General features: G+C 50.9%; 1 protein-coding gene and 1 long non-coding RNA gene across 7 annotated transcripts; one reads left to right on the top strand and one right to left on the bottom strand.

The window, feature by feature from the left end:
* The first annotated feature begins 43 nt into the window (after positions 1-43).
* Positions 44-27,878, top strand: CAD (carbamoyl-phosphate synthetase 2, aspartate transcarbamylase, and dihydroorotase). Of its 6 annotated transcripts, XM_015111952.3 has the most exons (45): positions 44-305; positions 549-688; positions 4,194-4,323; positions 5,148-5,290; positions 5,473-5,614; positions 5,808-5,979; positions 6,503-6,688; positions 6,848-6,960; positions 7,268-7,413; positions 7,668-7,799; positions 7,935-8,168; positions 8,917-9,138; positions 9,343-9,531; positions 9,791-9,915; positions 10,098-10,228; positions 15,358-15,470; positions 15,870-16,114; positions 16,337-16,583; positions 16,912-17,010; positions 17,183-17,407; positions 17,497-17,679; positions 17,879-18,097; positions 18,364-18,531; positions 19,119-19,301; positions 19,410-19,514; positions 20,161-20,400; positions 20,619-20,700; positions 21,214-21,380; positions 21,556-21,720; positions 21,878-22,009; positions 22,253-22,454; positions 22,863-23,053; positions 23,152-23,292; positions 23,518-23,619; positions 24,334-24,430; positions 24,635-24,685; positions 24,988-25,032; positions 25,135-25,304; positions 25,399-25,473; positions 25,984-26,196; positions 26,388-26,513; positions 26,716-26,871; positions 26,968-27,069; positions 27,294-27,388; positions 27,502-27,878. In XM_015111952.3, exons 1-45 carry the CDS (start codon positions 224-226, stop codon positions 27,602-27,604), a joined length of 6,729 nt encoding a protein of 2,242 aa, XP_014967438.1. In that variant the 5' UTR covers positions 44-223; the 3' UTR covers positions 27,605-27,878. The 6 variants fall into 6 exon arrangements, 4 of the variants coding, with proteins under 4 accessions (XP_014967438.1, XP_077815988.1, XP_014967439.1 ...); XR_013402928.1 differs by lacking the exon at positions 26,388-26,513 and having other exon boundaries at positions 25,984-26,046; positions 26,817-26,871; XM_077959862.1 differs by lacking the exon at positions 24,635-24,685 and having other exon boundaries at positions 15,364-15,470.
* LOC144333854 (uncharacterized) lies at positions 56-3,972 on the bottom strand. The gene is made up of 2 exons (XR_013402949.1): positions 3,827-3,972; positions 56-2,147 (listed from the first exon to the last, which is right to left on the bottom strand). It is a non-coding gene; the product is annotated as an uncharacterized LOC144333854 (long non-coding RNA).
* Positions 27,879-27,885: the final 7 nt, after the last annotated feature.

The raw sequence follows: 27,885 nt of genomic DNA, 5'->3' as shown, positions 1-27,885 counted from the left end.
TGCCCGGCACCGCCCCTCACGCCGCTTGTGTCCGCGCCGCCGCAGTCTCTGCCGCCGCCAAGCGCGCCGGAGGCTCCTGGGCTGCCGCGCCCGGCTTCTCCCCAGCGCCGCGCGCCGTTAGCCACGTGGACCGACTCCGGCGCGCCGTCCTCACGTGGTTCCAGTGGAGTTTGCAGTCCTTCCCGCTTCTCCGTACTCGCCCCCGCCTCTGAGCTCCCTTCCCATGGCGGCCCTAGTGTTGGAAGACGGGTCGGTCCTGCGGGGCCAGCCCTTTGGGGCCGCCGTGTCGACTGCCGGGGAAGTGGGTAAGCAAGCCCGGTTAGGCTGCAGACCTTATCCCACGCTCTGATGCGCCTCTCCTCCCAACCTTCCCCGTCCAGACCCCGCCATTTTCCCGCCAGCACACCCCCTCCCCCGATTCGGTGCCCATGGGCCCCAGCGCCGTAAACCCCTCGCGACCAAGGCAGCCTCCACTGGGGTGTGCTCGTCGCGCGGGGAGTGTTCCGAAGGGTGCCCTGCCGGAGCCCAGCCCTGCCTCTTTCTTGCAGTGTTTCAAACCGGCATGGTCGGCTACCCTGAGGCCCTCACTGACCCCTCCTACAAGGCACAGATCTTAGTGCTCACGTATCCTCTGATCGGCAACTATGGCATCCCCCCAGATGAAATGGATGAGTTCGGTCTCTGCAAGGTAGCCACACCCAGTGCTTTCTCTACATTCCTTTCAAATCAGTAATTGTTAACTATTAGTGAAGTAGGAGATGTTGACACCCCGCTGGGCATCGTGCAGAAAACATACCCACTGAAGTAATAAGTCAAGGACTGAGACTACTACTAATTGTAGTTAGGCAGGGGTTGTTAAGTACCTTGGGAGGCACAGAGTGTTGGAGGCCTCAGAGGGAAAAGCTATCGTCTTTGTTAAGGGCATCAAGGCTCTAGGCATAGTTGAAAGCATTCTGTATGTAGTGAAGGCGTGGATCAAGGAATGTAAAAGAGGTGTAAGGGAAACAGCCTTGTCCAATTTGTTAGGAATGCAGAAGTCATGAGAAAAAAGCCTGCAGATAAGTTAGATACAGTAGGCATGGAGGGACTTGAAGCCAAAGCAGAGTCAGCTTAATTTGGTAAAGGATCCATTGAAGGTTTTTTTTAGCAGCAGAGTCAGACGGGAGCAGTGCTTTTTAGGACTACATAAATCAGTGGAAAGAGACTGGAAATTAGGGTCACATTCTTCGCAGTGACATTAAGTGCCAGTTTACCTACAAAACCAGTGATATTATCATTTTCTAGACCTACTGACATGGCCTTGCCTGATTTTCTGCTTTTCAGTTGTGTTCTTACCTCTAGGTGAGAAAACTGAGTTTCTTCCTACATTGAGATTTCCCCTATTCCTTCACCTCTGAAATTTGGAAACTAAGTTGCCCTCTGACAGTTCAAGCATTAAAAAAACCCAACATATAGTAATTAAGGTAATAGAGGAAGTCAATCTGGCCTAGAGTAGTAGTTCTCAAAATTTGTTTGGCCTCGTTGCAGGTGTCTAAGCCTTTAATTCTTAATTTGCCTTCCCAGCCACCCTGACACTGGGGAAAGAGAGCTCCGGATAGAGGACATACATATTATTATTCCTGGAAAGGAATTTATAGGTTCATCACAAACCTATAAATACACTGCATTCTAGTTGATAGTGCAGTGTCTTGTGAATTTGGTTAACCTATGTCAGTCATCACCTTTGTCAACTCTAGGCACACTGACAAAATTTGAGTTTATAAAACTACAAAATTGAGGCCCTATTAGTACCAGGATGGGAAAGGCCTCTTGGAGCCACTCACAGATATAAATGGATTACTCCACCTGGCCAGGGAGGGTTCTGCCAAACTATCCTTCAGATCCCTGGACAGTCTCAGAATGCAGGTTCCTTAAACTCTTCATCACCCAGCTGAATGCAGTTTAAATATGCTGATCCCTCCCACTTAAACTTTCTGTTTCTGTGTAGCTATTAAACGCTTATCTATTGAGTTTATTGAGTAACATGTTTTTGTTTTTTTGGGTGGGGGGGGCGGACAAGGTCTCACTTTGTCACCCAGGCTGGAGTGCAGCGGCATAATCATGGCTCACTGCAGCCTCTGTCGCCTGAGCTCAAGCAGTCCTCCCACCTCAACCTCCCAAGTAGCTGGGACTACAGGCACCTGGCACCATGCCTGGCTACTTTTTTTGTATTTTTTGTAGAGACAGGGTTTTGTCACATTGCCCAGGCTGGTATATTATCTTTTTTTATTTAATTTTTTAAATTTGTATTTTTTTTTGAGATAGAGTTTTGCTCTTATTGCCCAGATTGGAGTGCAATGGCGCAATCTCGGCTCACTGCAACCTCCGCCTCCCGGGTTCAAGCTATTCTCCTGCCTCAACCTCCCGAGTAGCTGGGATTACAGGCGTGGGACACCACGCCCAGCTAATTTTGTATTTTTATTAGAGACAGGGTTTCTCCACGTTGATCAGGCTGGTCTTGAACTCCCGACCTCAGGTGATCCGCCCACCTTGGCCTCCCAAAGTGCTGGGATTACAGGCGTGAGCCACCATGGCCCGCCTTTTTTTTTTTTTTTTTTTGAGACGGAGTCTCGCTCTGTCACCCAGGCTGGAGTGCAGTGGCCGGATCTCAGCTCACTGCAAGCTCCGCCTCCCGGGTTCACGCCATTCTCCTGGCTCAGCCTCCCGAGTAGCTGGGACTACAGGCGCCTGCCACCTCGCCCGGCTAAGTTTTTGTATTTTTAGTAGAGACGGGGTTTCACTGTGTTAGCCAGGATGGTCTCTATCTCCTGACCTCGTGATCTGCCCGTCTCGGCCTCCCAAAGTGCTGGGATTACAGGCTTGAGCCACCGCGCCCGGCCTGCCCCGCCTTTTTTAAAAGTAATCCCAAATGAAGTTTGGGGGGCATGCTTAGTATTGTGCCCTGAACCTTTGTTTTTCATTTGGTATTGTATTTTGTACCTCCCTATCTTATTCAGTTTTTAATCACACTATATAATGAATATTTATATGAGTGTTACCTTGTTTTCTGGCTCCCTACATCAGAAATAAACATGAAGACAGGAACCTCATCTTTTTTTGTTCATTGCTCTTTTCTCAGCATCTTCTGCAATGCCTGCACCTCAATAAATGTCTGACTGACACCATGTGCCTTGCTCTTGAGTTCTGTTTCGTGACAAAGACACATACATATTCATAATACCATGTAAATAGCAAGAGAGGAAATAAAATATTAAGAGAGCTCTAAGATGGAGGCATAAGCTGTATTGGGTGAGTGGGAGGGGCTTCACAGAGAAGGGATTTGTGATTTCAGTTTTAGATAAAGGAAGAAAGAGGTGGGGCGTGTAGCTCATGACTTGTAATCCCAGCACTTTGGGAGGCTGAGGTGGGAGGATCACTTGAGCCCAGGAATTTGAGAGCAACCTGGCACCATGGTGAGATCCTGTCACTACAAAAAAATTCAAAAAATTAGCCAGGTGCGATGATCCACACCTGTTTTCCCAGCTACTCGGGAGTCTGAGGTGGGAGAATCACTTGAGCCCAGGAGATTGAGGCTGCAGTGAACTGTGTGTTTGCACCACTGCACTCTGCACTCCAGCCTGGGTAACAGCAAGACCCTGCCTCAAAGAGGAAAAAAGGAATGGCTAGGTGTGGTGGCTCCTGTAATCCCAGCACTTTGGGAGGCGGAGGCGGGCAGATCACAAGATCAGGAGATCTGAGACCGTCCTGGCTGACATGGTGAAACCCTCGTCTCTATTAAAAATACAAAAAATTAGCCGGGCATGGTGGCGGGCGCCTGTAGTCCCACCTACTCGGGAGGCTGAAACAGGAGAATTGCTTGAATCTGGGCGGCAGAGGTTGCAGTGAACTGAGATCTCACCACTGCACTCCAGCCTGGGCGACAAGTGAGACTCCATCTCAAAAAAAATAAATAAATAAATAGAAAGGAAAGTGTCATTTTCAGTGACCAACTGGGTACCCTGGGCCTGTGGGTTGTGTTTCATATAGAAGAGAGCATTTTTGGTAAATGGAAATATCTATGCAAAAGCACCAAAAGCTTGGTATATTGAAGGCCATTCAGTGTGGCTGAATATAGGGTCTGTGGCCACACAATGGGGAAAATGCTGTAAAAAAATAACTTGGCCTGAGGCTTCTCACAATCTTTCCATCTACAGTGGTTTGAATCCTCGGGCATCCACGTAGCAGGACTGGTGGTGGGAGAGTGCTGTCCTACTCCCAGCCACTGGAGTGCCACGTGCACCCTGCATGAGTGGCTGCAGCAGCATGGCATCCCTGGTTTGCAAGGTATGGTGGCAAGCATGGGCATATCTGGACAGAGCACAGCATGCCTGGATGGAAAGAATCAAGTTTCTGTAGTCTGCTGGGACCTGACTAAGACTATGATAGTTGGAAGATTTAGATTGGAGTTGGGCTGGGGGAAAGAATTGAACTGTCACTCAGAAGGAAAATTTCCAACACAGAAAGGAACTCCCAGCTTCCATAATCATCAGGTCAGGGCTAATCTTATTTCATCACCACCACTGGATTATTTTGAAGCAAATCTCAGACATCATATCATTTCATCTACAAATAGTTCAACATCTATGCAAAAGGAATCTTTAAAAAACATGACTATAATAACATCATACACTAAAAAAATTAATAATTCCCCAATACAAGTGTCCAGACAATGTTTAAAATTTCCGCTAATTTTTTTTTTTCTGTTTATTTGAATCTTGCTGTAAACAGGATTCATGCGTTGCATTTGGTTGATAAGTCTCTTAATCTGTGGACCTTGTAAGCTATTTGAAAACAGGTCTTTTTCCTGTATCTAGTATCCCATAGTCTGCACTTGGTTACATTCCTGTAGTGTTACTTGGCGTATTCTTTTTTTCCCTTGATTTTATTTTCTATAAATGGATATATTTAGAGTTGTCCAATTCTGATGTGATATTTTCGGCAGGAATGCTTCATGGTAGTATACTTCTGTCACAATAGCCCAGGATTTTGATGCACATAGAACAGCTGTGTGTGACTAGGGCTCTGGAATGGAAGTGCTTCTGGAAGTCTGACCTCACAGATGACTGAGTTGGGGGAGTGTGATCCCTAAGACTGTGCTATTTTGACAGGAGTAGACACTCGGGAGCTGACCAAGAAGTTGCGGGAACAAGGGTCTCTGCTGGGGAAGCTGGTCCAGAATGGAACAGAACCTTCATCCCTGCCATTCTTGGACCCCAATGCCCGCCCCCTGGTACCAGAGGTCTCCATTAAGGTACAGAGGTAGAGTGGGAGAGTGTTGCAAGCTCTAGCACAGTAGTTATATTCTGCCCACAACTGGGGGGTAAACACAGGAGAGAATCAAAGGAGGCTTTGAAAGTAAGAGTTGGTGCAGGCATATCTTACACCCACTGAGCACAGCTGCTAACTGTTGCCCTTTATTCCTTTATTTCTCAGACTCCACGGGTATTCAATACAGGGGGTGCCCCTCGGATCCTTGCTTTGGACTGTGGCCTCAAGTATAATCAGATCCGATGCCTCTGCCGGCGTGGGGCTGAGGTCACTGTGGTACCCTGGGACCATGCACTAGACAGCCAAGGTGAGTAGCTGGGGCCTGTTCAGGGCCTCAGACAAACAGCTTGGGTGGAAGATCTATCCCTTGGTCCAATGAGTATGAGTTGCAGTGAAGAAGGTAGACATTGGGACTTACACTCTCATGGGTTGAGGGGCCACAGGTGTGCCTCCTGTAACTGAAATACTGATTTTGATGTCATCTTTTCTGCCCACTCCAGAGTATGAGGGTCTCTTCTTAAGTAATGGGCCTGGTGACCCTGCCTCCTATCCCAGTGTCGTATCCATGCTGAGCTGTGTTTTATCTGAGCCTAATCCTCGACCTGTCTTTGGGATCTGCCTGGGACACCAACTATTGGCCTTAGCCATTGGGGCCAAGACTTACAAGATGAGGTGGGACTTGTGGGGAGCAGAAGGGGCCCATACTTGTGGTATGAGGGGTGGGGTGTCTCAGGAATGAGAAGAGAGTTGGCATTTATTCTTGTTGAAATAGGAGCGGGAGGTTCCAGGTGAGGTGGCTCATGCCTGTAATCCCAGCACTTTGGGAGGCCAAGGTGGGCGGATCACCTGAGGTCAGGAGTTCAAGACCAGCCTAGCCAACATGGTGAAACCCTGTCTCTACTGAAAATACAAAAATTGGCCGGGCATGGTGGCATGCACCTGTAATTCCAGCTACTCTGGAGGCTGAGGCAGGAGAATTGCTTGAACCTGGGAGGTGGAGGTTGCGGTGTGCCGAGATTGTGCCATTGCCCTCCGGCCTGGGCAACAGAGGGAGACTCCGTCTCAAAAAAACAAAAAAAAAAAACAGAAACAGGAGCGGGGCTACTGAGAACAGGAGATCAGTGAGAGCTGGGATAGGTTCAGTAGTGAAGAGAGGGTGAGTGAGGCCTGTGACTCAGCATGCTTCTACCTCCAGATATGGGAACCGAGGCCATAACCAGCCCTGCTTGTTGGTGGGCTCTGGGCGCTGCTTTCTGACATCCCAGAACCATGGGTTTGCTGTGGAGACAGACTCACTGCCAGCAGACTGGGCTCCTCTCTTCACCAACGCCAATGATGGTTCCAATGAAGGCATTGTACACAACAGCTTGCCCTTCTTCAGGTGAGCCTAGTTGACTAGTTCTTTGCAACTTTGAAGCCCTATGGCGCTTGATGATGGAAAAGTAAAGCACGGCAGTCCTCCTTCCCACTACCCACCTCCGAGGTTGCCAGTGTCATGCCAGGGACCATGATGGCTTTCATGATGCAATCTCTTTAACAGTGTCCAGTTTCACCCAGAGCACCAAGCTGGCCCTTCAGATATGGAACTGCTTTTCGATATCTTTCTGGAAACTGTGAAAGAGGCCACAGCTGGGAATCCTGGGGGCCAGACAGGTAAGATCCTGAGTAGAACTGGGTTGTGGACCTAAGAACAGGGTTGGCTCCAGGATGGGCATAAGGTGGACATACCCTGGGCAACTCCTAGATGTCTGGGAGGTTAAGGGGATTGGGGGTGGGTGGCAGCCAACCCAAGATACCGTTTAAGCTTCTGTTGAAAGGAACTCCAGGGTCCTGGATTCTGGTCCTCCCTCTGCTACTCATTAGATGCGTAATTTGCTCTGGACTCTTCTGAACGTGAGGGAGCTAATCCAGTTGACCTCTTGGGTCCAGCTCAGCTCTATGACCTTCTTTGCTTCCACAGTTAGAGAGCGGCTGACTGAGCGCCTCTGTTCCCCTGGGATTCCCACTCCCAGCTCTGGGCTTCCACCACCACGAAAGGTTCTCATCCTGGGCTCAGGGGGCCTCTCCATTGGCCAAGCTGGAGAGTTTGACTACTCGGGCTCTCAGGTGAGGCATCCCCCTCCCCACCCTTCTGGGTGTGTGAGCCTCAAGAATGGAAACAGTCTTAAGGAGAAGGGCTGAGGTTGTAGGGAGGAAATGAATCAGATTTGGGGAATGTACAGAGAGATGTGGTAAGAAATAGAAGTCAATTATTAGGGGCCAAGAGTACAGGGAGGGAAAGAAGAGGAGAATGCTGCCCTAAGGCTGTTTGCATTCTTGCTTCTTCAGCAGAGGCTGAGATGCCATTCTTGTCCTTTTAGGCAATTAAGGCCCTGAAGGAGGAAAACATCCAGACATTGCTGATCAACCCCAATATTGCCACAGTGCAGACCTCCCAGGGGCTGGCCGACAAGGTCTATTTTCTTCCTATAACACCTCACTATGTAACCCAGGTATGACTGGGGCAAGGCTGGAATGAAAAGAGGACTGGGCAGGGGGCCCAGTGGTCACGCTGCATTATTAAACTTCTTTGATTGCCTCTCTACCCACAAGGTTCTGATGCCTGTAACTCCCCTCTCTGTCCTCAGGTGATACGTAATGAACGCCCTGATGGTGTGTTACTGACTTTTGGGGGCCAGACTGCTCTGAACTGTGGTGTAGAGCTGACCAAGGCCGGGGTGCTGGCTCGGTATGGGGTCCGGGTCCTGGGCACACCAGTAGAGACCATTGAGCTGACTGAGGATCGACGGGCCTTTGCTGCCAGAATGGCAGAGATCGGAGAGCATGTGGCCCCCAGCGAGGCAGCAAATTCTCTTGAACAGGTTGGAGGGGTGTTTGGGTAAAGGAAGAATGGTGGTGTTTTCTTTGGTAGTGTTATTTACTTTTTTTTTGAGACAGAGTTTCACTCTTGTTGCCCAGGCTGGAGTACAGTGGTGCGATCTCGGCTCACTGCAACCTCTGCCTCCCAGATTCAAGCGACTCTTCTGCCTCAGCCTCCTGAGTAGCTGGGATTACAGGCATGCGCCACTGTGCCTGGCTAATTTTGTATTTTTAGTAGAGATGGGGTTTCTCCATGTTGGTCAGGCTGGTCTCGAACTCCTGACCTCAGGTGATCCACCCTCCTCGGCCTCCCAAAGTGCTGGGATTATAGGCGTGAGCCACTGTGCCTGGCTGTGTTATTTTCTTTTTTTTTTTTTGAGACGGAGTCTCGCTATGTCGCCCAGGGTGGAGTGCAGTGGCCGGATCTCAGCTCACTGCAAGCTCCGCCTCCCGGGTTTTTACGCCATTCTCCTGCCTCAGCCTCCCGAGTAGCCGGGACTACAGGTGCCCACCACCTCGCCCGGCTAGTTTTTTGTATTTTTTAATAGAGACGGGGTTTCACCGTGTTAGCCAGGATGGTCTCGAACTCCTGACCTCGTGATCTGCCCGTCTCGGCCTCCCAAAGTGCTGGGATTACAGGCTTGAGCCACCGCGCCCGACCTATTTTCTTCATATCGTTTTTTCTGTGGGTCAAGCACACCTTGGGCAGCGGGGAATAACCTGTTTGTTCATCTCTTCCACTCCTTGCAGGCCCAGGCAGCTGCTGAACGGCTGGGGTACCCTGTGCTGGTGCGTTCAGCCTTTGCCCTGGGTGGCCTGGGCTCTGGCTTTGCCTCTAACAGGGAGGAGCTCTCTGGTCTCGTGGCCTCAGCTTTTGCCCATACCAGCCAAGTGCTAGTAGACAAGTCTCTGAAGGGATGGAAGGAGATTGAGTACGAGGTGGTGAGAGATGCCTATGGAAACTGTGTCACGGTGAGTAAATGGGGGAAGGGTGGGAGTCATGTCAGGCAGGATGAGCTTTTGGAAGAGCAGAGGCCTGGGCTAAGGTCTTTGAGAGTTCTATGTCCCTCAGACCCAGGTTAGGTGCAGCCCCAGAGGTAACAGGACCCTGGAGTGCAGCCTTCTGCCTCTCCTGACTCTGCTTGGCAGTGACCTCCATGGCACCCTCCTTCACAGGTGTGTAACATGGAGAACTTGGACCCATTGGGCATCCACACCGGTGAGTCCATAGTGGTGGCCCCTAGCCAGACACTGAATGACAGGGAGTACCAGCTCCTCAGGCAGACGGCTATCAAGGTGACCCAGCACCTGGGAATTGTTGGGGAGTGCAATGTGCAGTATGCCTTGAACCCTGAGTCTGAGCAGGTAAGCTTTAGGCTCTGGAGCTGATAGTGTGGTTGTTACCCCCTCTGCTTGCATAATTTTTGGCACTTGAAGTTGAGGTCTTTTGGCCTTACAGTCCCTGGAGTAGAAGCTGGAATCTCCTTTACTGGGGTTGGGCCTTAGGGAGGGTGCTTTTGCTAGCCATCCCTCTGGAGAGGGCTTATTTTCTCTCCTTTCTGAGACCTCTGCTAGACGGGCTTCTAGGCCGGTGACTTTTTTTCTTTATTCTCCTTCTTTGCAGTATTACATCATTGAAGTGAATGCCAGGCTCTCTCGCAGCTCTGCCCTGGCCAGTAAGGCCACAGGTTATCCACTGGCTTATGTGGCAGCCAAGCTAGCATTGGGCATCCCTTTGCCTGAGCTCAGGTACGAGGATGAGGGAGAAATCACAGTGGGGAAGTGGGTCGGGGGCTGAAGAAAATATTGATGGCACAGGAAAGATGAAAAGGACATTGGCCTATATTTGTGGGAATGGAGAGAGCTATCTGGAAGCTCACCCTTTACACTTCCTTCACTGTCCTTCTGGCATCCCACCTGCTGGACCCCAGGAACTCTGTGACAGGGGGCACAGCAGCCTTTGAACCCAGCCTGGATTATTGTGTGGTGAAGATTCCTCGATGGGACCTTAGCAAGTTCCTGCGAGTCAGCACAAAGATCGGGAGCTGCATGAAGAGCGTTGGTGAGACTCATTCCCCGGGCACCCCCATGGGGCCCCCCATGACCAGTAATCTCAAATGTCCGAGTTCCCTGGCGTGGTCTTTTAGCCCCTATAGGAGCAGGTGCTTGAGACATTTCAAACTAAGATTATAGCCCTCGTCAGGAGTTGGGGAGGCATCTGGAAATCTGTGTTGGAATACAGAATCTCCAGGATAGGTGCAAGCCACCAGACTACCTCATCTCATTTTTACAGTATCTCCTCCTCTGGCACTTTCTGCTTTGGCCACTAAATGACATTTTTTTTATTATGATGTTTACATCAGAGCAGGGCATTATAGACCTTTTTGGTAACAAGGAAATTTATTAGTGAATGATGAATGGCTGTAACAGTACCCAGCAGTGGCAGAGCATGTTGGAATTGAGTTAGTATGTTTCTTTGTGGTATCCCTTTAGTTGCCTAAGACCATACTCTAACACATTTCAACCAAAACAAAAATATACATGTATAGGCCGGGCGCGGTGGCTCAAGCCTGTAATCCCAGCACTTTGGGAGGCTGAGACGGGCGGATCACGAGGTCAGGAGATCGAGACCATCCTGGCTAACACGGTGAAACCCCATCTCTACTAAAAAATACAAAAAACTAGCCGGGCGAGGTGGCGGGCGCCTGTGGTCCCAGCTACTCGGGAGGCTGAGGCAGGAGAATGGCGTAAACCCGGGAGGCAGAGCTTGCAGTGAGCTGAGATCTGGCCACTGCACTCCAGCCTGGGCGACAGAGCCAGACTCAGTCTCAAAAAAAAAAAAAAAAATATATATATATATATATATATATATACATGTACCAGACAGAGTGCCACCAGCCTGATAGATAAGAGCATTTTGTGGTGCTCCAGCTTTCCATTTAGAGCAGTAGTGGCCTTTAAACAAGTCTAAGCTCAGATATTATTTCAGAATTTTTAGAAATTCTGCAAGACTGCCAATTTGTTCCTTCTGGAGATGAATCTCTGTTATATGAAAATTAGAATAAACATGGGAATGAAGCCATAATTAAATTGTGGCAAAAAGAAGTGGATTGAAAATAGGCAATGAAAGATTGGTTCCTAGATGAGACATTTAATTGTTTTGTATCTATTCAAGTATTCTTGGAATGTGGTCTTTGATAACTTTTTGTAACTTTTATTATACAAGTAAGTAAGAAACATGAATCATGGAAAACAAGAAAAGATAGTTTAACCAAAGAACAATAGTCACCTGTAATCTTGCCTTACAGAGATTGATTAATTCGGCCATGTGTCTATGACTGCATACATTTCTAGGCATATGTGTATGCATGTGTTAGGTTTCTCCTTTTTAACAAATCTCAAAATAAAAGGTCTTATAACCACAGTTACAAAGAAATCGAACAAAATAAGTCACAATCTGCTTTCTTAACACTGCTGTTAGCATCGTAGTGTTCTTAAAACTTTTTTAAAGAAACGTAAATGTTAGAATTGTAAATAGAAAAATACAGTTGGTAAGAAATACTTAAGCCCCTAGAGTAAATGGTCAGAGGAGATGAACAAAACTTTACAGAAGAAGAAATCAATAAGCAAACCTGGAGAAAAGACGGTTCCTGTCATTAGTAAAAAGAAATTTAGTTAAATGAGATACTGTTTATGCCCACTTCTTAGAAGGTTGATTAAACTTTGTATGATAAAGCACAGACTTCTGTAAAGTTATTTGTACTTATCAAAGGCTGTAAAATTTGTGTTACCTATTGCCTCTACATTTCTAGAAATGTATCCTAAGGAGATTATCCAAAATAGAAAACATCATACCCAGTCCAGGCACGGTGGCTATAATTAATCCCAGCACTTTGGAAAGCTCAGGTGGGAGGATCACTTGAGCCCACAAGTTCAAGGTTGCAGTGAGCCGTAACTGTACCACTGCACTCCAGCCTGGGCAACAGGGTCTTTTTTGTTTTTGTTTTTGTTTTTGTTTTTGTTTGAAACGGAGTTTCGCTCTTGTTGCCCAGGCTGGAGTGCAATGGTGTGATCTCAGCTCACCACAACCTCTGCCTCCCGGGTTCAAGCGATTCTCCTGTCTCAGCCTCCCGAGTCACTGGGATTACAAGCATGTGCCACTATGCATGGCTAATTTTGTATTTTTAATAGAGACAGGGTTTCTCCCTGTTGGTCAGGCTGGTCTTGAATGCCCATGCTCAGGTTGATCTGCCTACCTCGGCCTCCCAAAGTGCTGGGATTATAGGCATGAGCCACTGTGCCTGGCCGAGACCCTGTCTCTTTTATCTTTTTTTTTTTTTTTTTTTTTTTTGAGACGAAATCTTGCTCTGTCACCCAGGCTGGAGTGCAGTGGCACGATCTCGGCTCACTGCAAGCTCCGCCTCCTGGGTTCACACCATTCTCCTGCCTCAGCGTCCTGAGTAGCTGGGACTACAGGCGTCCATCACCATGCCTGGCTAATTTTTTGTATTTTTAGTAGAGACAGGATTTCACCATGTTAGCCAGGATGGTCTCGATCTCCTGACCTCATAATCCGCCCGCCTCGGCCTCCCAAAGTGCTGGAATTACAGGCGTGAGCCACTGTGCCTGGCTTTTTTTTTTTTCCTTTTATTAGACGGAGTCTTCCTCTGTCGCCAGGTGGGAGTGCAATGGCGCGATCTCGGCTCACTGCAACCTCCGCCTCCTGGGTTAAAATGATTCTCCTGCCTCAGCCTCCTGAGTAGCTAGGACTACAGGAACGCACCACCATGCCCAGCTAATTTTTGTATTTTTAGTAGAGATGGGGTTTCACCACATTGATGGTTTTGATCTCTTGATCTCGTGATCTGCCTGCCTTGGCCTCTCAAAGTGCTGGGATTACAGGCATGTGCCACCATGCCCAGCCAACCCTGTCTGTTTAAAAAATAAAGAATACATCACAGCCTAACTTATAATTATGAAAACTTTTTTTTTAAATACAGAGTTTTATTCTGTCAGGGTGGAGTGCACTGGTGTGATTGTAGCTCACTGCTGCTTGCATCTCCTAGGCTTAAGTAATCTCCCACCCCATCCTCATGAGGAGTGAGACTACAGGTGTATACCACCACACCCTGCTAATTTTTTTTTTTTTTTAAATTATTTTTTGTAGAGAGGGAGGTCTCACTATATTGTGCAAGCTGGTCTCAATCTGCCTCAAGTGATCCTTCTGCCTCAGCCTCTCAAAGTGTTGGATTACAGGTGTGAGCCACCAGGACTGCCTAATTGTAAACACTTAAAAGCTAAATGAGCCAAGTGCAGTGCCTCACGCCTGTAATCCCAGCACTTTGGGAGGCTGAGGTGGGCATATCCTGAGGTCAGGAGTTTGAGACCAGCCTGGCCAATATGGTGAAACCCCATCTCTAAAAAATATACAAAACTTAGCCAGGCATGGTGGCACACACCTGTAGTCCCAGCTACTCAGGAGGCTGAGGCAGGAGAATCGCTTGAACCTGGGAGGCAGAGGTTGCAGTGAGCTGAGATTGCACCACAGACTCCAGCCTGGGTGACACAGTGAGACTACGTCTCAGGAAAAAAAAAAATGCTAAATGTCCTTCAGTTAGCAGTTAAATTATGGCAAATCATATAAGAATTAAGTTGGTGTAGGCCGGGCACAGTGGTGCACGCCTATAATCCCAGCACTTTGGGAGGCCAAGATGGGTGGATCACCTGAGGTTGGGAGTTCGAGACCAGCCTGGCCAACATGGTGAAACCCTGTCTGTACTAAAAATACAAAAATTAGCCGGGCATGGTGGTGGATGCCTGTAATCCCAGTTATTTGGGAGGATGAGGCAGGAGAATCACTTGAACCCAGGAGGCGTTACACTGAGCTGAGATCACCAATGCACTCCAGCCTGGGTGACAAGAGCGAAACTCCATCTCATAAAAGAATTAAGTTGGTGTTTATAAGGCCATGTGGCAATGTGGGAAAATGTATGATGAAAAAACACAGGATGGAAATTATATGTATGCTGTGATCATATGTAAAACATACCTATGAAGGGCCCAGCACGGTGGCTCACGCCTATAATCCCAGCATTTTGGGAGGCCGATGCAGGTGGGTCACGAGGTCAGGAGTTCGAGACCAGTTTGTCCAACATGGTGAAATCCCGTCTCTACTAAAAATACAAAAATTAGCCGGGCGTGGTGACATGCACCTGTAATCCCAGCTACTCAGGAGGCTGAGGCAGGAAAATCGCTTGAACCCGGGAGGCAGAGGTTGCAGTGAGTTGAGACTGCGCCATTGCATTCCAGCCTGTGCAACAAGAGTGAAACTCCATCTTACAAAAAAAAAAAAAAAACCTACGAAGAAAAGTCCAGAAAGAGAAACTCTAAAATGATGGTTGTAAATGTGATTTACTTTGCGTGGATGAGTAGTAGGACTCATCTTCCTATTATCTATACTTTTTAAAAAAGTTTTAAAGAATTCCAGATGGTGTTATCATTATGTGAATAAATCAAGCCCAATAACTGGACAGCCATCAGTGGTTTGGGCCACTGTGATAAACTTCTAGTATCCAGTATATGGGGTATATTCCAGTATCCCCATGCCCGTTTTAGGCATATTGATTCTATATTCATTAATAAGCATAAAACCTGAGCTTATCCATGAAAATGGCAGGGAAAAGAGCTATAAGTTAAGATTTCTTTTTTTGTTTGTTTTATTTTGTTTTGTTTTGTTTTGTTTTGTTTGAGAGGGAGTCTCACTTTGTTCCCCAGGCTGGAGTGCAGTGGTGCAATCTCTGTTCACTGCAAACTCTGCCTCCTAGGTTCACACCATTCTCTTGCCGCAGCCTCCCGAGTAGCTGGGACTACAGGTGCCCGCCACCATGCCCGGCTAATTTCTTTGTGTTTTTAGTAGATATGGGGTTTCACCATGTTAGCCAGGATGGTCTCAACCTCCTGACCTTGTGATCCGCCTGCCTTGGCCTCCCAAAGTGCTGGGATTACAGGCGGGAGCCACCACGCCCGGCCATTAAGATTTCTTAATCGTGAAACACCATGAATCCCACCATCATGTGATTTGCCTTGGGAATCCCCCAGAGTCTTGACTATAAACCATAGGCATTATGGGCAGTGCCCTCCTTCCACCCTTTCCACCTCCACACCTTCAGTCCTTCCATTCTGTTCTTCCAGGTGAAGTCATGGGCATTGGGCGTTCATTTGAGGAGGCCTTCCAGAAGGCCCTGCGCATGGTGGATGAGAACTGTGTGGGCTTTGATCACACAGTGAAACCAGTCAGCGATGTGGTAAGTTGCTCCCCTCCCCTGGTAACACCCCTAAAATAGACCCTGCTTCTCATTGCCCCCAGACCATGAGCTTGTTACCAGTAACACTAGCAGCAGTTATCATTGGACATTTGCTTTGTTTTCACTTTGCTGAGAATTTTGAGATGTCTCATTATCACGCAAGGATGTATTATTAGATTTGTTTTTACAGATGAGGAAACTGAGACTTAGGTTCTAGAAATTACTCAAAGCCACATAGCCAGTGAGAGGTAGACCCAGGATTGGTATCCAGGTTTTTGCAATTATACAGCCTATGCTCTGGTGTACAGTTTCCCCTTCCTGAGACAATGGCAGCTACGCATGCTCAGGCTTTTAGATGGGCTGGCGGTAGCTTCCCTCTGTCTACCCCCTTTCTATCAGGAGTTGGAGACTCCAACAGATAAGCGGATTTTTGTGGTGGCAGCTGCTCTGTGGTCTGGTTATTCGGTGGACCGCCTGTATGAGCTCACACGCATCGACCGCTGGTTCCTGCACCGAATGAAGCGTATCATCACACATGCCCAGCTGCTAGAACAACACCGTGGACAGCCTTTGCCCCCAGACCTGCTGCAACAGGCCAAGTGTCTTGGCTTCTCAGACAAGCAGATTGCCCTTGCAGTTCTGAGGTCAGAGGTGGCAATGAGAGCTTCCGGCTGAGAAATGTGGGGCAGAACCTTTGTATCAGTGAGGGACCCTTGGGAAGGAGGAAGGAGAGTGTGGGGAGCTTTAGAGGCTTCTGACCTTGGTTCCAAGGACATTTTCTCTCATCCCTGCCCTGGGGTCTCAACCGTCTATCAGTCTGTACCCTACTCCCTGGGCCTGTGTTTCAGACCCTTCTTCTATTTTAGCACAGAGCTGGCTGTTCGCAAGCTGCGTCAGGAACTGGGGATCTGTCCGGCAGTGAAACAGATTGACACAGTTGCAGCTGAATGGCCAGCCCAGACAAATTACCTGTACCTAACATACTGGGGCACCACCCACGACCTCACCTTTCGAACACCTCATGTCTTAGTCCTTGGCTCTGGCGTCTACCGTATTGGCTCCAGTGTTGAATTTGACTGGTGTGCTGTAGGCTGCATCCAGCAGCTCCGAAAGGTCAGAGAGTTCATTTTCATTCCAGTTTCTTTGCTGTTTTGTTTATCTCTAGCAATTGCTTGGCACTGATCCTGGCATTTCCTATTAATTGCCATCACTTACTTTGGTCATAGAGCTTTGGGGCGGGGGTCCTTTTAGGCCATCTCTCATGCCCCACATGGTGCATGAATCTCTTCCCCAACACTTTGTACCTCCTTCCCTCCCAAGGCAGGGGTCCTGTACAGCTCTTTCAGAGGAAGCTGTGCTGGCACTCTCTGAAGTAGGGGCTTTGGCTTAGTTTCTCCATGATTTTCCTGACTGCTAAGTACCCTTCCCCTCCCTCTTGCAGATGGGGTATAAGACCATCATGGTGAACTATAACCCAGAGACAGTCAGCACGGACTATGACATGTGTGATCGACTCTACTTTGATGAGATCTCTTTTGAGGTGAGGGGGAATGGGGGCTTCCTGGTAGCTTGGGTGGCCAGGGTCGAGTCGAACAGCTGGCTGACCTAAGATTCTTTTAAACTTGGTGGGGGCTGAGGGAAGCAGTGAGCAGGAAGGCTCAGATTCCTGCCCTCTTTTGCTGCCACCGCTTGTTTCTTCCCCTGCACTGTAGGTGGTGATGGACATCTATGAGCTCGAGAACCCTGAAGGTGTGATCCTATCCATGGGTGGACAGCTGCCCAACAACATGGCCATGGCGTTGCATCGGCAGCAGTGCCGGGTGCTGGGTACCTCCCCTGAAGCCATCGACTCAGCTGAGAACCGTTTCAAGTTTTCCCGGCTCCTTGACACCATTGGTATCAGCCAGCCTCAGTGGAGGGAGCTCAGTGACCTCGAGGTGGGCTGGGACCTGGTGGGATACCTGGAGGCTGGATGATTCTTGGGGGTGAGTGTGAACAACCCAGCTAAGCTCCCTGCCTCCTGTAGTCTGCTCGCCAGTTCTGCCAGACCGTGGGGTACCCCTGTGTGGTGCGCCCCTCCTATGTGCTGAGTGGTGCTGCTATGAATGTGGCCTACACGGATGGGGACCTGGAGCGCTTTCTGAGCAGCGCAGCAGCCGTCTCCAAAGAGCATCCTGTGGTCATCTCCAAGTTCATCCAGGAGGCTAAGGTGGGAGGCTGCAGACAGCGAAGTCTCTCAGGGCATGCTGCCAGCCCTGGAGGAGACTTCCTTCTCTGGTCCAGCAGAATCATAGGCACCAGGGCTGGGAACAGTGGGCTCTGTGGGGCTTGGTAAAGGAAGAGACAATCCTAGAGTAAGTGGGAGAAGAAAGTGGCCGTACATCACACTGTCTGTGTCCCCCCACTAGGAGATTGACGTGGATGCTGTGGCCTCTGATGGTGTGGTGGCAGCCATCGCCATCTCTGAGCATGTGGAGAATGCAGGTGTGCATTCAGGTGATGCCACGCTGGTGACCCCCCCACAAGATATCACTGCCAAAACCCTGGAGCGGATCAAAGCCATTGTGCATGCTGTGGGCCAGGAGCTACAGGTCACAGGACCCTTCAATCTGCAGCTCATTGCCAAGGTAATAAGGCTAAAGGAAAGAATTAAAGGGCCACAGTGCCATGAAACCCTGTACTGTCTCCTACCTTCATCTAAGTAGGCAGGGAAGCTTGAGGGAAGGGGCTATAGCTGGAGCTAATGGTGTTGGGGCTTATGACAGTTAGTCACCCTGAACCCTGCTCAGTCTGATTCCCCCAGAGACTGGTGACTGAGAGGAAGAGTCTAGGCCTATAGATAGTGTCAGCAAGGCCATCCTGCAGAAGGCCTGACCAGTCTTCTCTGCCCCAGGATGACCAGCTGAAAGTTATTGAATGCAACGTACGGGTCTCTCGCTCATTCCCCTTCGTTTCCAAGACACTGGGCGTGGACCTAGTAGCGTTGGCCACGCGGGTCATCATGGGGGAAGAAGTGGAACCTGTGGGGCTAATGACTGGTTCTGGAGTCGTGGGAGTAAAGGTAAGGAATATTGAAACCCTTGGGGTTAGCAGAAGAATAGCGGGAGAGAGGTCACTCACCACACAGAGCTGTCAATCAGCATGTAAACCAGGCACCGACTGCAAGGCGTTGCCGGATCATGGGGGTAATGAGGTGGTCATTGTCCCTTAGGAGCTTACTTTATGGTAATAGGAGGGAAGAGAAGTTGCATCCCCAAAAAACCTTTGGTATAGAACAGGCTGTGATAAAACTACATATTCGACCTATAAACAGAATGCTGCAGGAGTTCAGAGACAGGAGGTGCTGCTTCCAAAACGGGTGATCTGGGAAGACTTGAGAGAAGGGGTGCTATTTGAATTGAGTTTTGAAGGATGGTTAAGGTTTTTTATTTGCAGAGCTTGTAAGGTTTTTTATTTGCAAGGGCACATCCTAAGCAGAACCTGAGGGACAACCCCAAGTATGTTTGGAAAGCAGTAGGGCACACAGAGAGGGCAAGCTGACCCTGCCATTCAGATGAGCTCAAGAACAGGGGACCATGTCCGTCTCTGCTGGTGAGGGAGGAGGTCCCCTCACACCTTGGCCCTCTCTCTTCCCTCCTGCTCCTTTAGGTGCCTCAGTTCTCCTTCTCCCGCTTGGCGGGTGCTGACGTGGTGTTGGGTGTGGAAATGACCAGTACTGGCGAGGTAGCCGGCTTTGGGGAGAGCCGCTGCGAGGCATACCTCAAGGCCATGCTAAGCACTGGCTTTAAGATCCCCAAGAAGAATATCCTGCTGACCATTGGCAGCTATAAGGTACCAGAATCCATGTGGACTTCCCGAGGGCCGTGGCTCCCCGAGCCAGGGCTGACCTTGAAATGGAAGACAGGAAGAAAACAATTTCATCCTTCTGTTTGGTTTCAGAACAAAAGTGAGCTACTCCCAACTGTGCGACTACTGGAGAGCCTGGGCTACAGCCTCTATGCCAGTCTCGGCACAGCTGACTTCTACACTGAGCATGGAGTCAAGGTACAGGAACTCTGGCAACCTACCCCACTGTTGCCCTTCCCCAAGGGGGTGAAAATACTGCACCAAAGAATTATCTGGGCTGAGCATGGTGGCATATGCCTGTAGTCCCAGATACTCAGGAGGTTAAGGCAGGAGACTTTCTTGAGCCCAGGAGGTAGAGGCTGCAGTGAGCTGTGAGTGTGCAGTGAATGCACCATTGCACTCCAGCCTGGGAAACAGTGAGATGCTGTCTCAAAAAAAAAAAAAAAAAAAAAAGGATTATCTCCTATTCCCCTGCTTTTATTATTACCATTATACTAATAAGCTATATTCCATGTAGAAAGCAGAATACACAGGAAGCAAAGAGAAAAGTCTCTTATAGTCTCTCTACCACTATTCTGATATTTTTCCTTCCAGAATTTTCTGTGTACATATGTGTGAGCTCATATTGCACCTAGTCCTTGGTAACCTATTTACTTAGCGTAGATATCTTTCCCGTTAAGAAATATACTTTGCCAATATCAAATAGTGGCAGCCCTCGGTCCCCACCCTATGGATCCTCAGTCTCCTCATCATGGGCTCCTCGGCCAGCTCCTCTCCCTTAAGGTTAGCTTTCCTGACCCCTGCCAGGCTCAGCTTGGCCTTGACCTTGACTCCTGGTTGGCAGGTAACAGCTGTGGACTGGCACTTTGAGGAGGCCGTGGATGGTGAGTGCCCACCACAGCGGAGCATCCTGGAGCAGCTAGCTGAGAAAAACTTTGAGCTGGTGATTAACCTGTCCATGCGTGGAGCTGGGGGCCGGCGTCTGTCTTCCTTTGTCACCAAGGGCTACCGCACCCGGCGCTTGGCCGCTGACTTCTCTGTGCCCCTAATCATCGATATCAAGTGCACCAAACTCTTCGTGGAGGTAACTTAGACCCACGTGCTGGGAGGGAGAGACTGCCGGTGTTGACGGAGGAGTGAGTATGGAACAGTCATGCTAGTAATAAAGCTTCGTGGCTACAGAGGGAGAGACGGTGGGTATAGAGAGTACAGAGCCTGGTTTATGGGAAAACCTACGTCTCTCCCTACAACTCCCAGAATCACCCTTCCCTTAAATCAAAGCTGACTGCTTTCCACTTGCAGGCCCTAGGCCAGATCGGGCCAGCCCCTCCTTTGAAGGTGCATGTTGACTGTATGACCTCCCAAAAGCTTGTGCGACTGCCGGGTAAGTCTTTGGGGAGAACTTGGCTTTTGGACACTGGCAGCCGCTGGCATAGAGGCCCTCAGTGTGGTGAAGGATGGCTAGGGGGTCCACACTCTGTCCTGGACTGCACAGACTGTGAAGACCCCAAAATCTTTCTCAGTCTTTCATTCCTTGATCCACAGTGGCCTGTCTGAGGATCCCTTTTTGTTTGTTTGTTTGTTTGTTTGTTTGAGAGGGAGTGGTGTGCGATATCAGCTCACTGCAACTTCTGCCCCCCAGGTTCAAGCGATTCTCCTGCCTCAGCCTCCCAAGTAGATTACAGGCGCGTGCTACCATGCCAGGCTAATTTTTGTATTTTTGGTAGAGACGGGGTTTCACCATGTTGGTCAGGTTGGTCTCGAACTCCTGACCTCAGGTGATCCACCTGCCGCGGCTTCCCAAAGTGCTAGGATTATAGGCGTGAGCCACCGCGTCCAGCTTATCCTTCCTATTTCTGAATCTTCCTGTAATCTTGCTGCTTTCATTTTATCCTAGGATTGATTGATGTCCATGTGCACCTGCGGGAACCAGGTGGGACACATAAGGAGGACTTTGCCTCAGGCACAGCTGCTGCCCTGGCTGGGGGTATCACCATGGTGTGTGCTATGCCTAATACCCGGCCCCCCATCATTGACGCCCCTGCTCTGGCCCTGGCCCAGAAGGTGAGCCACTGCACCTCTCTTCCTGGTATTGGAGACCCACATGCCCCCACCAGCCACCCTTGCTTCCCTGAGCCCTTTTCATTCTGCCCCTCCCCATGGGCCCAGGCCACTGGTGCCAGACAAGCCTGTGTGGGCATGGGTGCCAGTGAGCCTTACCTCTGTGTATCCTCTCCAGCTGGCAGAGGCTAGTGCCCGCTGCGACTTTGCCTTATTCCTTGGGGCCTCGTCTGAAAATGCAGGAATGTTGGGCACCGTGGCCGGGTCTGCAGCTGGGCTGAAGCTTTACCTCAATGAGACCTTCTCTGAGCTGCGGCTGGACAGCGTGGTCCAGTGGATGGAGGTAGGGAGTGTGCATGTGGCAGGAGGCCACCACCCAGTGTCTCCTGGCTTGTGGGCCCCTAGCAGTGAGGATTCAGGGTATCTCCTGGAGGTTCTGGGCTCTGATGAGCACAGTAAAAAGTTCTGCACACTTCCTCATCAGTTCTTTCTGCTCCCAGCATTTCGAGACATGGCCCTCTCACCTCCCCATTGTGGCTCACGCAGAGCAGCAAACTCTGGCTGCTGTCCTCATGGTGGCTCAGCTCACTCAGCGCTCAGTGCACATATGTCACGTGGCACGGAAGGAGGAGGTAAGAGTATACCAGAGTTCCTGCTGTCTCTGTTGCTTTCCTAGTAACACCAAAGGTCAGGGTAGTCCTTGGGGGCAGGAGACAGCTGGAGGAGAGTCTCGAGCCAGTGGGAGGAGGGTCTCGAGCCAGCGCCCTTGCAGGTCTACATCATCATTTTTTAAGCAGGGATGTTGGCCAATGGGACTTTGTGTAGGGCAGGGCATATGGATGGTGCCTCTTCTGAATCTTCCCATTGTTCCTCAGATCCTGCTAATTAAAGCTGCAAAGGCACGGGGCTTGCCGGTGACCTGCGAGGTGGCTCCCCACCACCTGTTCCTAAGCCATGATGACCTGGAGCGCCTGGGGCCTGGGAAGGGGGAGGTCCGGCCTGAGCTTGGCTCCCGCCAGGATGTGGAAGCCCTGTGGGAGAACATGGCTGTCATTGACTGCTTTGCCTCAGACCATGGTGAGAGAATCCAGCATGTACCTCCTCTGCCCAGTGGGGCTTGTGGAACAGCCCTAGCAAGAAAATGGGAACCAGGCCAGGCCTCAGGACTCTACAAGGACAGGGTCTTGATCTGTGTGAGACCCTAGCCTCTAGGGTGCCTGGTCTGTGATAGGTGCCTGATAAATACTTGTTGAAATAATCAATGAGCCAGTGAGTAAAACTGCAAATGAAATAATACATGGGTAAAAGTGGGGGTTCCAGAAGATGGCAGCAGTCCTATTGCCCTCATTTCCAGTTCCCAGAAAAAATGAGCATCGGGAGTGGTAGTGAGTGTAAGGAGGTTGTTGAAGTGCAGTCCTGGGGTGTGGGTGACTTCCCAGACGTGGAGGTGATTGGTCCTGAGGGTAATGGCTTTCTTTCTCCCAGCTCCCCATACCTTGGAGGAGAAGTGTGGGTCCAGGCCCCCACCTGGGTTCCCAGGGTTAGAGACCATGCTGCCACTACTGCTGACAGCTGTAAGCGAGGGCCGGCTCAGCCTGGACGACCTACTGCAGCGATTGCACCACAATCCTCGGCGCATCTTTCACCTGCCGCCACAGGAGGACACCTATGTGGAGGTGTGGGGATGAGGCCCAGAGCAGGAGGGGAGCTCTCCAGCCCTAGGATCTGTTCTCTGGGGAGCCTTTCCCTAGCATAACCCATGTCCTCTGGGCAGGTGGATCTGGAGCATGAGTGGACAATCCCCAGCCACATGCCCTTCTCCAAGGCCCACTGGACACCTTTCGAAGGGCAGAAGGTGAAGGGCACCATCCGCCGTGTGGTCCTACGAGGGGAGGTTGCCTATATCGACGGGCAGGTACGCAAGTAGCCCCTGCCTGATCTCAGTAGTGCCCTCTTCCACAGCACATTCATCTCTTCCCTACCCAGCACATCTACACTGTCCCACTATGTGCACCACTGCCCTGGACCAGGGGTTGGGGGCACAGCTCCCTCAAGGCGCTTTTTGTCCTTGCTGACATCTACCCCTTTAGGACCTGAGTTCTCTCTGCTCCCTCCTGAGTGCCCTGCCTTCTGCCTGCAGGTTCTGGTGCCCCCGGGCTATGGACAGGATGTACGGAAGTGGCCACAGGGGGCTGTTCCTCAGCTCCCACCCTCAGCCCCTACCACCAGTGAGATGACCACGGTATCCACACTTCTGGGCTAGGGGGCTGGGAGGTGTTAGTCCCAGGGCAGGATAAACAACTTGAACATTTTTGTTGGTGGTTCAGGAACAGTTGGGGTTTTCTTGAGGGACTGAATTTGAAGTGGGGTTGGGTCAATTACTTTTTTTTTTTTTCTTTTTGAGACAGAGTCTTGCTCTGTCTCCCAGGCTGGAGTGCAGTGGCACGATCTCAGCTTGCTGCAACCTCCGCCTCTTGGGTTCAGGTGATTCTCCTGCCTCAGCCTCCTGAGTAGCTGAGACTATAGGTGTGTGCCACCACACCCGGCTAATTTTTTGTATTTTTAGTAGAGATGGGGTTTCACCGTTTTAGCCAGGATGGTCCGATCTCTTAACCCGGCTGGGCCAATTACTTTTTAAAAACGCTGGGCCTGGCCAGATGCAGTGGCTCATGCCTCTAATCTCAGCACTTTGGGAGGCCAAGGCAGCGGATCACCTGAGGTCAGGAGTTTAAGACCAGCCTAGCCAACATGGTGAAATCCCATCTCTACTAAAAATACAAAATTTAGCCAGGCGTGGTGGTGCACGTCTGTAATCCCAGCTACTTGGGAGGCTGAGGTAGGAGAATTGTTTGAACCCAGAAGGTCACGCCACTGCACTCCAGCCTGAGCGACAGAGCGAGACTCCATCTCAAAAGAAAAAGAAAAAAAAAACTCTGGGCCATTGTTATCCCTCCAGACACCTGAAAGGCCCCGCCGTGGCATCCCAGGGCTTCCTGATGGCCGCTTCCATCTGCCGCCCCGAATCCATCGAGCCTCCGACCCAGGTTTGCCAGGTAAGAGTGGACTTCCGGTGACTCAGAGGCTGTGTAGGGACAGGATCCACTTCTTCCCAGTGCCTCACCTTTCTCTACTTACACGTCCTCCTCTCCATCCCTTTATCCTTGTCTGATCTGCTGTGCTGTCCTTTGCCTAAACAAGTCTCCCAGTGTGAGTAGGCATCTCACAACTTCTCACATGCCCTTTTTTGTTGTGGGCAGCTGTGTTCCTCCGCCCAGGAGCTGGGATCCCACGGGGCAGCAGAGCGTGGGGTAAATCCAGGTTGTTGGTTGGTGTGAGTCTGGCCGTTCCTCTTGCCTAGGATGCCTTTGCCAACTGGGAGAGCCCCGGGAGGGCACCACTGCTCCCATACAACACAGCCCCATGGAAGCCACCTGTCTGTCCCCAGAGCTGCTGCAGTCCCCTGCCCTCCCCTAACCTGCTATATTACTGTGTTGTGAATTGGTTTAACACATACACTGTGATTCAGAGTTCCTGGGAATATGGGATTTCTTTCCAAACCTCAGCCATAAATATATATAAATATATATCTGTCCCCTTGTCCTGTTTGCAGCTGAGGAGCCGAAGGAGAAGTCCTCTCGGAAGGTGGCTGAGCCAGGTGAGACTCCACCCTGACACACACTCACCTCGGGGACCTCTGATCCGGCCTTGGTAGGAGGAACCCTCTGACCAGCCTCTTCTGCCCCATCCCTCACTGCAGAGCTGATGGGAACCCCTGATGGCACCTGCTACCCTCCACCACCAGTACCTAGACAGGCATCTCCCCAGAACCTGGGGACCCCTGGCCTGCTGCACCCCCAGACCTCACCCCTGCTGCACTCATTAGTGGGCCAACATATCCTGTCCGTCCAGCAGTTCACCAAGGATCAGGTGCCTGGGGCAGGGAGGATGGGACCACCCAGAGCTTTGAGGATTTGGAAAACTGGGGCTAGGACCTTTCTAGCTAACTTGGGCTCTTTCTTAGATGTCTCACCTGTTCAATGTGGCACACACACTGCGTATGATGGTGCAGAAGGAGCGGAGCCTCGACATCCTGAAGGTCAGGATCAGGGCCGGGGCTAGGGTCCAAGCCATTGCCTGCCCTTGGGCAGCATCAGGGCAGGGCTGCACAGTGGTCAGAGTGGGTCTTACCCCTGCCATCCTGTTCCCTTATGTTAGTCCATCCCTCTGCTGCTGTAGATCTTCCCCCCACGTTTTCCCTCCCCAAAGCAGGATTTAGCTGGCTTGGGAGGCCCTGAGCATGAGACCATCACCCCACTAGTGGGGTCTTCTGGTCTGGGCTGCTGCAATCACAGGAGAGAGCTAGGGTATGTCCTCCTTCCCCGGCTCATTCAAACACTTAATGATGTGGTTTTCTGGAGGCAGAGCCTTTAGCTCAGAGTGACACCAGTGTTGGAAACGTCAAGGCTCTGACAGGTCACAGGGAAGGTTTAGGTGCAGAAGGGTCCTCACAGCGTCCCTCAAATATCACTTGGGGTGGTGGTGCCCACCTGTGGTTCCCCCAGGGTGGACACACATACGTGCACCTTCCACCTTGCTCTCTCCCCAGGGGAAGGTCATGGCCTCCATGTTCTATGAAGTGAGCACACGGACCAGCAGCTCCTTTGCAGCAGCCATGGCCCGGCTGGGAGGTGCTGTGCTCAGCTTCTCGGAAGCCACATCGTCTGTCCAGAAGGGCGAATCCCTGGCTGACTCCGTGCAGACCATGAGCTGCTATGCTGATGTCGTCGTGCTCCGGCACCCCCAGCCTGGAGCAGTGGAGGTGAGGCCAGCCTGGGTACTGAGATGGGGTTAAGAAGGCTGGACCCAGGGACTTGAGAACCCTTCTACCCACATTTTCTGTGACTGCAAGTCTCAGGTTGGGCCAGATGAGTGAGGGGACCCCGGAAGAGTGGGACTGACAGTTGGGGGGCCTCTGAGCTGCAAAAGACAGGATTTTCCCCTTTTTTCCAGCTGGCCGCCAAGCACTGCCGGAGGCCAGTGATCAATGCTGGGGATGGGGTCGGAGAGCACCCCACCCAGGCCCTGCTGGACATCTTCACCATCCGTGAGGAGCTGGGAACTGTCAATGGCATGACGGTGAGGGTGGTGGCAGGGGTTGGGGCCCTGCCAGGGGACGATCTAGAGAGGGAGGCAGGAAGTGGTTACCCTGGTCCAGGACAGCTGCATCAAGGAGGCCTTCATTCTGCTCCAGGGACTTTTAAAAGCTTGGAAATGATGTAGCGGGGGGTGGGGGGGAACCCAGTCTGGGATCCCTGTGGTGACTGGGTTCCTCCCCTAGATCACAATGGTGGGTGACCTGAAGCACGGACGCACAGTACATTCCCTGGCCTGCCTGCTCACCCAGTATCGTGTCAGCCTGCGCTACGTGGCACCTCCCAGCCTGCGCATGCCACCCACTGTGCGGGCCTTTGTGGCCTCCCGCGGCACCAAGCAGGTGAGACCCTCACAGCCCAGCCTGGAGGCCATGGAGACGTGGGTTGGGCAGTCAGAGCCCAGTGCTGCATCCACCATGGCTCTCCTCACCCTCCAGGAGGAATTCGAGAGCATTGAGGAGGCACTGCCTGACACTGATGTGCTTTACATGACTCGAATCCAGAAGGAACGATTTGGCTCTACCCAGGAGTATGAAGCTGTGAGTGCTGGGCTTGAGGAAGAAGCCAGGGCTGCTGCCATAGGGCATCAGATATGAGGACAGAAAGGCTGGGCTGAGGGCTGGGTCAGAGCTATTAAACCTCATGTCCGTTAGTTGCCATAGCTGCATGTGGATGTGGAGGGGGCCACAGTGGAGTCCAGACTTGTGTCCTCTGTAGCCACTCCTACCCCAAGGCACTAACGGGGACCCCATCTGCCTTGCAGTGCTTTGGCCAGTTCATCCTCACTCCCCACATCATGACCCGGGCCAAGAAGAAGATGGTGGTGATGCACCCGATGCCCCGTGTCAACGAGATAAGGTGGTGCAGCATCAGAGTTGGAGACTGCCTCGGGTCTGGTGGAGGGGAGGAGACTTAGTCCTGGACAAGCCATCCATGGCCTGCACGATAACTTCCTTTTTTTTTTATTGCAGCGTGGAAGTGGACTCGGACCCCCGCGCAGCCTACTTCCGCCAGGCTGAGAATGGCATGTACATCCGCATGGCTCTGTTAGCCACCGTGCTGGGCCGTTTCTAGGGCCTGGCTTCCTCAGCCTCTTCTCTTTAGGCCCAGCTGCTGGGCAAGGAATTCCAGTGCCCCCTACGGGGGCAGCACACTTAGATATTCTTGGACATCCAGATAGCTCACATGTGCTGACCACACTTCAGGCTCTGGATTGGAGCTCTCTGGCATGGGGGTGGGGCCTCAGATGCTGGGGCCCAGTCTGCCCTATCTTCATTCCTGCACCTTAAACCTGTACAGTCATTTTTCTACTGACTTAATAAACAGCTGAGCTGCCCCTTGATGCTGAGTGTAGT

This window comes from Macaca mulatta, chromosome 13 (assembly GCF_049350105.2).
Source record: "Macaca mulatta isolate MMU2019108-1 chromosome 13, T2T-MMU8v2.0, whole genome shotgun sequence".
Taxonomy (NCBI): Eukaryota; Metazoa; Chordata; class Mammalia; order Primates; family Cercopithecidae; genus Macaca; species Macaca mulatta.
Note: the sequence above shows the minus strand (reverse complement) of the source record. Positions and strands in the feature narration are given on the sequence as shown.

Bases quoted from the DNA above. Each gene is read 5' to 3' on its own strand.
- CAD (XM_015111952.3), top strand. From the start codon at position 224: ATGGCGGCCCTAGTGTTGGAAGACGGGTCGGTCCTGCGGGGCCAGCCC. The intron at 5,980-6,502 runs GTGGGACTTGTG...TTCTACCTCCAG, and splicing joins GCCAAGACTTACAAGATGAG to ATATGGGAACCGAGGCCATA. The intron at 26,872-26,967 runs GTGAGACCCTCA...CTCACCCTCCAG, and splicing joins CCTCCCGCGGCACCAAGCAG to GAGGAATTCGAGAGCATTGA.